The sequence below is a fragment of the Falco peregrinus genome, chromosome 2 (assembly GCF_023634155.1).
Source record: "Falco peregrinus isolate bFalPer1 chromosome 2, bFalPer1.pri, whole genome shotgun sequence".
Taxonomy (NCBI): Eukaryota; Metazoa; Chordata; class Aves; order Falconiformes; family Falconidae; genus Falco; species Falco peregrinus.
Genome location: NC_073722.1, coordinates 13456735 through 13469251, shown reverse-complemented (window position 1 = coordinate 13469251; position 12517 = coordinate 13456735). Strand labels below are relative to the sequence as shown.

The 12517-nt window shown below is 44.4% G+C and overlaps 1 protein-coding gene across 7 annotated transcripts in view; it reads right to left on the bottom strand.

The window, feature by feature from the left end:
• The window catches only part of GAB1 (GRB2 associated binding protein 1), a 101289-nt gene extending 89151 nt beyond the window's left edge, over positions 1-12138 (bottom strand). The window contains exon 1 of one of the 7 annotated variants that reach the window (XM_055795223.1): positions 11712-12138. In XM_055795223.1, the coding sequence (XP_055651198.1) occupies positions 11712-11783 (72 nt within the window). In that variant the 5' untranslated portion in view covers positions 11784-12138. The remainder of the gene's footprint in view (positions 1-11711) is intronic. The other 6 variants (XM_055795224.1, XM_055795219.1, XM_055795220.1 and 3 more) reach the window with 6 other exon arrangements.
• Positions 12139-12517: the final 379 nt, after the last annotated feature.

Genomic DNA, 12517 nt, shown 5'->3' with positions numbered 1-12517 from the left:
CTTAGAAATAAGAGTAATAATAGGAAAAGTGAGGATGACACACTCATACTTTGCAGCCTTTACAAATATGGCCCAAGATGTCCAGCAGGCTGATGGAGGGAGATCACGTGTCCCCAAGTGCCCCGTGTTATCATCTTGCATTGCAGTGAAAGAATCCAAAAAATGAGCAAAGCCCTAATGTTAGACCAGCCAGCACTTATCACAAGTGACGGGTTAAATGGCAGACACCGTGATTCTCAGCAATGTATGTACATGGCAAGGTATGAGAGAGAGGAGAGAAGCAGCAACACCAACAGCAGGAAGACTTGAGGCTGCCTAGTTGCTACTGTCATTAACTTGAGGAGCTCGTAACACACTGTTTATACTCTGGTTTTATCATCCGCTACCATTCACCTGCTTGTCCTGATCAGCCAAGCAGCTACATCACTTAGAAGATTGGAAAGACAAGGAAATCAGTTGGCCACAGAAGTGTGTAGTAAGCAGCTTATCCAACCTGTACGCAAGTGAATTAGCTTCCCAAGCACACTGCCAGAGGGACCCCCCACCTTCATAAATACAATTTCAATGTTTGGAAAGGTGCCAGGAGTAAAATGTTTGTTTACTGCAGGCAGGCAGAGCTACCTATGATTCAGACATTAGGAAGTGACAGGATGGACTAAATTATGCAATTTAAAAGTAGGAAAATAAACACAAAATAGTTGCAATGAGAGGAAAGAGGAGGAGGAAAGGACAGGAGAGGCAGAAGTTTTGGATCTTCCCTCTGACTTGTGCAGGGCTGAAGCAATTGTAGCAGCAGGAGGCCCCCATAGGATTTCTTCACCTTTTAACCCTCATCCTACAGCCCCTAGCCAGGGACTTTCCTCCTTAGCACTGAGTAAGAAACATCTGTCCAGCTCAGTCTCCCAGTTGGAAAGGGCAGATCATGGTCTTTCTTATTCCCTATTTTGTTTAAGCAGAGTGATTTCAGAGGGAAGCATTCCATCTGCCCTCCCTTTAAACAACAGCTACCAGAAGCAAAGTATCGAAAGATGGACAGAAAGAAGGCTCATTTTCCAGCCAGCTAAGGGAGGCAGGAACATATTTCACCTCTGTCAGATGCTGGTTGCAGAGATTGATAGGAAAACCTCTTTCCATAAGCAGAAAGCAGGAGAAGCACCCCAATGGGAATAGCACTGCCTTCCCAGCAGTTGCTGGAAGCAATCGAGCATCTCAGCAGTGCTGCTTACGACTTTGCACCTCTCTTCCGCAGTTAGATTGACTCTCAGCACTACCTATCTAGAGAAAAGTTTTAAGTTTGTTAAATAGCAGTAATACTTGGTGTAATTAACATGCCCATTGCAAGGCTAAAACAGCAGACAAGACTGGAGTCAGTTATGCCCGCACTGTAAGAAAGCGCCAAAGAATGCTATCAAATTTATGTAATCGTGTTGGTGCCTCCCTTACGTAATCAGTAAAGATCTTCCTGCCACTCTCTTTGTAAATCAGAACAGATATTTCCTCTTATTTTATTCCTGGAGCTGCAGAGGTTCATAGGTAAACAGAGCCATCAGGTCAAGGAAAAATGCAAAGGGGCATGAATTAACTTCTCACTGAAGTACACACCATAGCAGAAAACTCTGTCCTGGGACAAAATTACCCTGGGATGAAACCAAGGTTAAATTTCCCAGTTTACCCTAACAAATCATCTGAATGCTACTCTTCACCTTGTATCTTCCCCCTGCCCCATTTCTCCCTTTCCTTCCTCAAAACTTCAGAAAGGAAAAAAAACATGTCTGTAATGGCAGACTCCTGAGTGCATGTAAGTGTGTTCTGTCTGCCGACAGACCTTCAGTAGTGAAGAGTAACTTATTTTTCATAGTGCTGACAAGCTTATGCAATTTAACTTCATTTGCGCACACAGAAAACTGCATTAGATAGGTCATAACTAAGGGCATGACATGACCCCAGCTTTGAGCTTTAAGGGTATTATTTCACGCTGAGTAACAAGTCATTGGACTGCAAAACTTATCCACATAGCACGAGGCAAATAATTGCTGAAATTATTGTGTAGAAACAGTAAATGGGAACGCATTAGAACATGTAAGATTCAGGAAGATACACTTACTGTTATAACTTCAAGTGCAAGAGTAAGTATAAGGTATGTCCCTTAGCAACCAGAAAGGATTTTGTAAACAAGAAGTTTATCTAATCCCACCATGAGAACATCACCCCACATAACATGTAATTGAAAGAAAAACATTTCTTTAATGAAGCGCATCACAAGAAATCATGGAATTATATAAAAAGGAATACATTCAAAAGGGATGTTTTTGTCAGTTTGTGACAGTGGCCTAAATCTCAAATCAAGTTCATATTCATCACTACTTTCTAGGAAAGCAGAATTGCCAAATGGGATCATGCCCACAGCCTACCTCTGACATTTTCAGCAATCTGCAGAACTAGGAAAAGACTGGATCACATAGGTGAACCAAAGGAACTGGTTACAACATGACATTTTAGAAGTCTCCTCTTATCACACGTTATACCTTCAAGCACTCACACTTACAGCTGAGGGATTCTCTCCAAGGCCCCTGGAATCACCTATATTCCTGACATGGATACCACGTGGCAAAGTATTCCACCACTTCATCTGCTCTGGGAAACACCAGCCTCTTCCGTTTCTAATGGCACTCCATACTCTTCCCTTCTCCCCATCCCTTTTCTTTTTATTGATCTACACAAGGACAAGTTGCCAATTCACCTCAAGCCCATGCATTACTTAGAAATCCTCTCTATAGTGTTCTCTTTGTCAAGAAACAACCGATACCAATCCTTACAATAACCACTAGAGGCATCAGATAAATCACCCCCACCATCTCTTTCCTAATACGCTCCTTACTCTGCAGTGTTTGCTGGGAAGGGGTAGACTGGCTATCAGCATTTCACCATGTTTAAGGGTCACAAATATTTATATGCTTTGTTAAAAAATCATAACAGTTTGCTAGATTCTGTATATAGACTTTGGAATTCATCAAGACTAACAATTGCTCACATGCTCTATACTGACTAGTTTCAAAAAGCAGTCCTTCTGCAGTATCAATCCTCCCCTGTGCACCATCCCCAAACCAGGCACAGCTTTTCTACTACATGTGATCCTGCTTAAGAATCTACATACAAACACAAATGTCAGAATTGTAAAAGAAACATGCATTATGTGTGACTGGGGACATTTGTCTAGCACATTACATGACTCAGTGCTGTTATTCTTCATACAAAGGGAAAAATGACAACTGACACATTTTCAGAATTTTTGCAATCAGATATCATTCCATTTTGAAACTTAAAATCCATTTTTCATCTGATACCATGTGTGTATTTATTCTTTTAATAACTCTTCCAAATGGACTGTAATTCCTGTGTGTTGATTGCATCAAAGGTCTATTTGAAGGCAGGAGTATTAACTGTGTTTGAATAGCTTCCTGTATTCTTATTCCGTAACCCAAATCTAATCCTGTGAACTCCTACTGTCAGCAATAAACACCTACAGAAGTTTTATTTTGTTTTTCAACCCCAAGCCCCAGAAAACAGGAAGACAAACCAAAGTCTGTCTATTTTTGTGGGGTTTTTCTTTTTTTCCTTCCTTTTCTTTTGAGGCAGAAATACTGAAAAGCCTGGCAGTAGCTGTAACCCCAGAGAGGCACATGCTGGCCTGCACCACTGAAACCCATCACATTCCTCCTGGGGTGGAGACAGGCTTACCCTGGAGGAAGGCAAGCAGCAGATCTGCCATCACCCTGCCCCAAGGCTGGCTGTGCTGGAAAGTGGGTGGGGAAGCAGATTTAGCTTGTGACAGCCACAATCTCCACTGCCACGGAGGGTTTATCTGGCATTTGTTTTCACTTATAAAGCAGCAGGACAACTCACACATGACCAGCTCGCTGGCTGGAAAACTTGTGCAGGGCAAGAGGCAAAGAGACAAGGTTGCTGTTCTCCTGATAGGCAAGGTCATCCTTGCTGCCATCCCCAGCCACCAGGTACAGCCACTGGCCTTGCCTGCATGTAGCACCACAGCAAGATTCTTCACCCAAGCTAGCCAGCACGTGGCAGAAGACAAAAATTACCTCCTTTTCAGAAGCAGAGAAGGCAAAGTCTTCTTCTGGCTTCCTAGAAATTCTCAGAGAAAAGAACAAGCACAGCTCCTGAAAAAGCTTTTTTTTAAAAAAAAAAATCACTCCATCAATAAATCGCTGCATAAAATAAAAAACAATCAATATTTTTTCCTCAAATTCAGTTCTTTATGTGGGGCCTAAACTCAGCTGTCCAGAAGTGAAAAGCTGGTATACTAACTTGACACCACCTCCTAGCAGAAGTATCACCTATTTTTCATGGTATGTTTTTACACAGAATTATTTGTATTATGTACAGATGTTATGTATCACAACATACAAACTATATGGACATAACTGCCTGACTTTTTTTAGTAACATGTTGTTATACCACCAGTTCCAAGATAGACAACTATCATACTGTCATTTACCTGGAATAAAAAAAAGAAAAAAAAAAGAAGAAAAATGTGTCACTAACCTCAGGGAATTTAATCCTGAAGTTGTAATTTTGATGCATAAAACAATTATATTCCTTCCCCACAGTAAAAAAAAGATAGATCATTAGAGACTTCAACAGTAATGCAGCCTCCTTCAACTCACAGAGTTACCTCAAACATTTCCCTACTGAATACTGCTAAGGAGGCAGTCAGATACTATATAAGATTAGTTTTTTACAACTAATAGCTGTGTGGCACAGGAGCCTCAAAATTTAATCATGAGAAACAAAACTTTGTCAATAGCTGGAAGCAAGACCAAACACAAGCACAAAAAACAGACTGTAACCTTTTACTGGAAGCCAGGTTTGGCTGGTTTTTTATTTTAAAAAGCTCAGAATTACAACTAGCATATTGCACTGAGCAATATGTACAAAGCTAACGCTATCAATACAATTATGTACACTTTTCCTAAACAAGCCACAGAATTCCTAAGAGACAAACCACGATAGCCTAATCAAGAACTGATAAAAGGGGAATGGAGAGCAAACAATATTTATTTTTGGTCTGGAGATGGCAGAATCTACCCACCTCCCTGCAAAAAAAAAAAACAAAAACACCAAAAAATCAAGTAAATAAAAACATAGTACTGCCTTAGATATACTTGTTTGTATGTATGAGGAGCTGAATTCATATTAGAGTCCCTAAAACAGCAGCAAATTACAGTGGACTAGCAATATTCACCTGTACACAACGCATACCTGCCTTGACAAGATGATCCCTTTGTCTGATCTTTCTGCCTGCCTTGCTCAAGTAATTTGCATGACATAAGGTCTGTCCCTCCTAATGAAATACTGCAATTAAATTGCAACAGTTGAAATTGCTTCTATTGGCAATAAAATGATTACTCATTGAAACAGAAAATTTTAAAGTAATTTTGAAAAAGTCTCAAGAAGTCTGTCATTGCAACACTACAAAATGAGTTGGGCTGAAGAAAATAAGGAGGTGGTATCTTTGCTTTATGTTTTTGTTCTACATCGACACAAAACTTATACCTCACCAGTCGTACTCCCCTTCTTGATTTATGAAAATACTTCACCCAGTTTAGTTTGGTGACATATTTTCAGACTAGAAAAAGTAACGGCTAGACTAAGTAGTACACAACATCCAAGCCAGAGCCATCTACAGTACACAAAATTACTCTCTCCCTTAAAATTGCTACATTTTGAATCACTGATAATCCTTTAACTTTTTGCCAGGACTTCTGTCAAAGCCATGAGTGAAATTTAATGGGAAATAAATGTGTTCTAAATGTCTGTAAGAGATTACATTTGATTCAAATCAATCTGATCCAAAAGTCATGTCAAAAAAAAAAAAAAAAAAAGACCAAAAAACCATGCCTCAGAAGTGTTCAAACCACCATTCCAAGGTGGTGGGTTTTTTTTAAAGAGAGAGAAAAAAAAAAAAAAAAAAGAACACTGGAAACAGTTTTATGTCTGTCACTTTCCTCTCTCTAAATAAGGGGCCTGAATACCAAAAAAAAGGAGGAATGAAAATGGAAAGATTCTCTCTCATCTGAAAGACTGACCTGGTCAACCAAAGGCCTCCTGAATTACTGCCCATTTAGACAGTCCAGGCCTCTAAGTTAGGGGTTTTTTTAGCTAAACTGCCCAATAAAGTATTATTTTCTCAACATATCCAATTCCCATTTCATACAGCTGCTTTGGGCTTACAATTGACTAAGAGGCAAGGTCACTGGCATATAACTAGAAGTTAAAATCATGTTATTTTATTATTTTTTCTGGTTGGTACATACGTTGCTTATACCGAATTTTTAACGCTGCAAGACTGTGCATATATGGAGGAGCAGCCACTATGCAGCATCAAGAAAGCTGGAGACATTAAATAGTTTTTCCACTTCCTCCCCCTGTTCCCAGTTAGTTCTTCATTGGATTGCAGTCCCCTACCAAAAGGCTGAAGCATACTGAAAGGATAAGCTGCCATACATCCAACTGAGAATGGTCTTCAACATCACAAAGTCAGAATTTCAGCATTTCCTCATCTCAGCTATTACAGTCTCAAATTAAGGGTTAATATTTAACACCCGTTAAGAAAAATTGTTCACATCAAGGAACATCTTTAGATTATCGGGCTTGTTTCAGCAGTTCACCTGCACTTCCAAGGGTAATGGGGCAATTCCTGTTACTTGAGTCTCCAACTTCCCTACCTACACCAAGAAAAAAAGTCATTCAAGCAGTTCAGGTACTGTCTTGACCGTCCAAGCTCAGAAATAGTTAAATTAACAGTATGCTATATGAAAAATAGAATAACTAGCAGAAGATACTTATCTTTCTTACTACTGTATATTAGACTTCTTAATCTGTTTTATATACTGTCACCTGCTCATACCCTCTGAAACTGTCCACTGGCAGTTAATTCAAGAGCACACACCATAGGTCAAGAACAAACAGTGCTGTAGTTTTGGCAGCAAAGTCAACACCAGCTGCTAATGTTCCATCAAAGATGATAAATACTTGTACGATGAGCTCCATGCTCCTCCTGTGAGACTTACACCTACACAGCAAGTTTAGGATGTAGGTATACCCCCAAAGTCATACCCAAGATCATTTCAGCATCTTCAGTTGGCACACAAAACACCACAACTTCCATCTATAATCAACAAAAACATTATGTTAGTCGTGCTCCTGAATTCATGGCTTAAGGTTTACTAATGCGGGTTTAAAAATATCAAAAGTCAAAATAGTGCTTCTTGAACAGTGCGTAGCAGAAGGGAAGGAACAGGCTTCCTACTAGAAGGAAACGTTTCTGCACAAACACCAATGCCTACAAGGTCTTCAGCAACTCCTGGATGAGCACAAGCACAGTCAAGATCAGAATATGAAGATGTCACATAACATTACTTGATTACACTCATTGGTCTTGAGTTAGCTTGACCCAGCTCTACAGGGACAGCACTGAATGATGTCAAAGAAGTTTATCGTGGCTTCTTTCTTTTTCTGTAAACCAAATGTCTTCTTAAATTTGCTCACTATGCTGATGCAGGATCACACAAAAAGCTTTAACCCAAACAGGTGCCTTCCAGAAAAAGGGCTTTTGTTAGGCACTCCAGCTTTTCCCAGATGACAACTATTCTACTGAATAAAACATTTCTTAACACAATTACATATCTTAGCACATTTAAGTATTACTCAAGATAGAAGAAGCACCTATGTGATTAGTGCCAAATTGCAACTGCCAAACCCCAGTAAAATGTTCGACTTCTATTACTTTTGTACCTATACCATCTGAGCCTGTAGTTCAAACAACAATAACTAGCTTAGTAGTCTGACACTTTTTTAGTTGCTGTCTACAACTGAGAACATCAGAATAAGTAAGAGGATGCTGTATGTAGCCTTGTCTGAATTATATCAGTGCCCTTTACGACCTGGGGAGATCAAGCCTATTTTAATTTTTAAACTCTTTGGTTTTAGATTAATACACGCACAATGAATAGTAGCAGTCAAATAACCAAGGATTTTTAGTAATAGTTACATCAAAATTAAGGTTTCCTAATTTACTTTCAAAATACTCTTATGAAGTCCCACAAGTACAGGGAAGCCTATCAGATACAGCAAAATCTGAACCAACTTACCCCCAAAAGCATCTTCTCCTTTCCCAACACAGTTTATACATGATGTTTTTGATAAAGTTTTACCTTTCATCAAATAAAACGTATTTCACTAAGCGGAACATGTTAGAATACTGAGAATTATTATATTACAGCAGCAGACTTTCTACAAACCAGTTCCATAAACTAACCATCAACACTAAAATCCTGATTTCAAGCCCATCCAGTTGTCGTACTGAGCCCTAGCCACACCACAGATGAGCGCCTAGGAGTTCTAGGAGAGAAGTTAGAAGACTTACTCCCATTCCCTCAAGCTTTTCTCCCTTGCTTTACCAAGGACAGCTGTATTTAAGTAGCTGGTAGTTTCTCAGCATAATGGCAGTAAAAAAAATCCTCTATGCAGCTACCACAAAGAATCAGCTATTTTAACTGGCACGTGCACACCAGAACTGTAGCTTAGCAGAAATCCACGAAGCCAAGGCTTACTATCACTTTTTAAAGGACAGATGGGGAGAAAGGGTCTTTCCAATGACATTTTTAAAAATAAGGGGACCAGAGCAGAAAAAGTACAGTAGGTTAAGGTCAGGGCATAAAGTTTTGAGAAACTGACAGCAAAAGAACAAGCGAGGAAATAGAACACAGAGTAACAGAAGCTGTCAAATTTAGCAGTACTCCATCCCTATGCACAAACAAGTTCTTTCATGTACTCACACAACCACAGCACAGGCTGTAGAGACCTGTGCTGGACTTAGCCCCAGCTCCCTTCCCCTTCTCCTCTACTAAATAGTCTTGGACCTCCAGCTGACATCAAAAGTTACTTGTATTTTCCCCAGAGATCCGCTGCTGGAAACGACCGGTCTATTCCAGCAAACAAACTGTTCTGAATACCAGCTGCAGGGAACCAACAACAGGTGCCAATGGTTACCAGAAAGTTACTTCCATACCAAAACCACACGAACAAAACATGAAAATAGAACTCCTTTTAAAGTGGGGGAAAAAAGACATAGATGACAATAAGGCATATATTCAAGGAAATCTGATTTTTCCACCTGCAGGACAGGGTTTGTTGGCTTTTTTTCTTTTTTTAGCCTCAAACTGACTGTAAGCTAGCTTTAATACCGTGTCCAACTGTTTCAAACTAAAAATTTAAGTCCCTGTGAAACATATGTCTATGTACTAGCTTCAAAGTGCTCCTTTTCACCCTTCCTAAGAACTGAAACCATATTTAACTGCAATTTCAGACTTTTTATCTCCCTTCCCAGATGGTAACCTGGGTCTGCCCCAACACTTGCATGCAAAAACTAATAGAGCATGAAGTTACAATTTTCCATATATATATATGTGAAAAGCATGTGTTGCAGAAAAGCAGTTTCCTATTGAAATCACTTTCCCATCTTTTTGTCTAGTGCAGCCTCTTGAAATATCACCAGTATAAAATATGGCTTTGAAAAACACAGCTCTTCTGTGCCTTCACCTCAGCATAAAATTACACAGAACATAAGCCAACACTTCAATAAGTGCAGTCGGTTAAAGGTCATCATCTTAAGTACATCAGCTTTCCGTTTGCTTGAAGATGGCGATCGTGATGTCAAAGTCACTTTTAGGTCTTCGAAGTCAACGTGAATCTTCAGCCTACAACTGATCACGCACTACAGACAAGCGGGACGAATTTTACTTTTATGTCCTATAAACTGTGCCTTTCTTTTATACAAGCAGAAAACAGCCTGAAAGTGCACGAGATTTAGGCTTCCAACCTTGTGGCCTCCAGTGTATGAAGATGCTAAACCAAGCCATCCTCCTATAAGTTTGCTGTACTATCATTCCGATACGTGCCTCCTCAGCAAGCAGATGCCCCTTCGAAGTGAAAATTAAGGAATTACTTCTTTAGGACAGGGAACAACTTGACCAACACTGTAGTCAGGTTTTTCCTCGCACAGGTTCTGACACTATCGCAATATGGAAATGGAGCTATAAATATACCGAAAGGGCTGATTTATGGTATCGATTTAGGAGGGAAAACTTGCGTACAACTCTGTGCAGTAACAGCATAACTACACTTGATTTAGACTGGAGCAGGAAATTTATTTAAACTTTAAAAACACTGATACTGCTCTTAATTCCTACACATTGGTAAAGCGTCATCCTGTGACTATACATATACACGTGGAGGATCGGCCAAAAATACAGTCTGTGTCCAATTTGGCAGGGAAGCACAGCCCTGCTATGACCCATCAGGACGTTCTCTTTGCAAGTCTGATCCTGTGCCCTTTGCACGAACAGGATTTTTGCCATTGGGAACCAGAGCATGGGCTATCCCAAATATTATTTTTTAATTTCAAAAGTGTCTCATTTCACCAATTTCCTGGCATTTTTTTTTTAAAAAGTCATCCGTAACAGCAACAGTTCTTCAAGAAGCAGTCGTTAATTGCTAACAGATGAAAATAACACGGTCACATTAAGATCCACATTCAGATTCTAAGATGAATCTGAAGGTGTAGCTGCTTAAAAAAACCCAACAGACAAATAAACAAAACACATTGATAACTGGAAAGGCCGTTTCTATTTAAATACCACTTCACTGGCTAAACGAAGGGTAAAAAAAAAAAAAAAAAAAGGGGGGGGGGGGGAAGCAGGCCCAACATTTTGTACCAATTACCCAGATGCCGCGAAGCGAGCCGGGTGCCAACGGGAAAGGGCTCGGCACGGACGACTCCTGGCATCACCCACTCCCCCTACGTGACTTGACAGCGTCCCCGGGCGCCCCGGGAGCGCGGCCGCGCACGGCACCGCGGCTGCCCTCTTACGGAATCTGCCCCCTCAGCAAACGCGCTCCATTTTCCTGCGAGCTCAGTGTCAGCTCCGCTACAGCCTCTGCTGAACGTATTTACTTCTCAGCAACAGTAGGCTGAACTCCCAAGTCAGAAAAAGAGGCACTTTTTCCTCACAACTCCCTCCTCCACCCCGCCACCCCCCCCCTCTTCCCCGATGCCGAGGGCTCCGGTCCCAAGGGCAAAGCCCCCCCGGCCCCCGCAGGGAGGGCTCCCGGGGCATCCCCGGCTCCCGCCGGCTCCGCGCCAGCGGCCCCCGCCGCTCTCCCGCCGGCAGCGGCTTTCGGCCCGCTGCACCCAGCCGAGCGGCGCCCCCCCGCCCTCCCCTCCGACCAGGGAGCAGCACCGGGGCAGCAAGTGTTTACGTTTAAAAATACATATATACCGAGCCCGGATCCAAAGGGAAGACGGAAAAACTCCGCCCCCCCTCCCTCTCCCGACTACCTCGGAAAGGCGATAAAAGCAGGGGAGAAGCGTCTGACCGCTCCGCGCCCCTTTTGTAAGGGGAGGGGGGGGGGGGAGAAACAAGGAAAACACAGGGTGGGGAAGCCCCGCGGGACGCAGCGGGCGGCGGTCCCGGCCGACGCAGGCAGGCGGCCGGGGGGAGCTGCTCGTCCGCGGCGGGGCCCGGCCGGGAGGGACCGCGCGGGGAGGCCGGGCCGGGCGGCAGCGGGGAGCCCCGCCGGGGGAAGAGGCGGGGAAGGGAAGGGGAGCGCGGGTGGGAGAGGGCACTCACGTAGCGTTTCAACTTCTTCTCCGGTGGGGACTTTCGGAGCCAGCCCGAGCAGACCACCTCCCCGCCGCTCATGGCTGGGCCGCCTGCCCGCCGGGGCAGTCCTCCTCCTCCTCCGGCAACAGCGGCGCCCGGGCCGGGCCGAGGGAGCCCCGAGACGAGGCGGCAGCACCGCGCCCGCTCCGGCCTCCCGGGTCTGCGGGGCGAGGGGAGGGACGGGGGAGCGGTGTGTGTGTGTCTGTCTCTCACGCACAACAACCAGCCGGAGCGCAGCGGCGAGCGGGACTGAGGCGAGAGGGTCCCCCCGTCCTCCTCCTCGCCGCCGCCGAGTCACACGAACATCGGGAGAGACGACAGGGGCGGCCGCCGCCCCGCCGCAACTTCGGCTCCGGCGTCCCAGGGCAGGATCCAGCCACCGCCCCGCGTCGGTGGCACCGCCCCCCGCGCCGCCGGGACCCTCCCGCCGGGGAAGGGCCGCGGGGGGCTTCCCCTCCCCTCGCCCCGCCGCCGGGCCGAGCTCAGCGCCGGCCGCCGCGGCTCCCCCGGGCTCTCGCTCCTTCCCCTTCTTCCTCCTCCCCCTGCGCCGGGAGGAGGGGATCGGGCAGCGCTCCTGCCTCCTTCGCCTCCAGGGGGGAGCGGCGGGGCGGGGGGCGGCCGCAGCTGGGTCTAGCCCCGGGGCTGGGGCCGGGTCCTCTCCCTCCCGGCGAGCGTGGGAGGGGTTTACCCCAGCATTCACGGCGTCGTGTCCGCGCCCCCAGCCCACTTCTCCCCCGAGCGCCGGCCGCCGCGGAGCAGCCCAACGGCGGCAC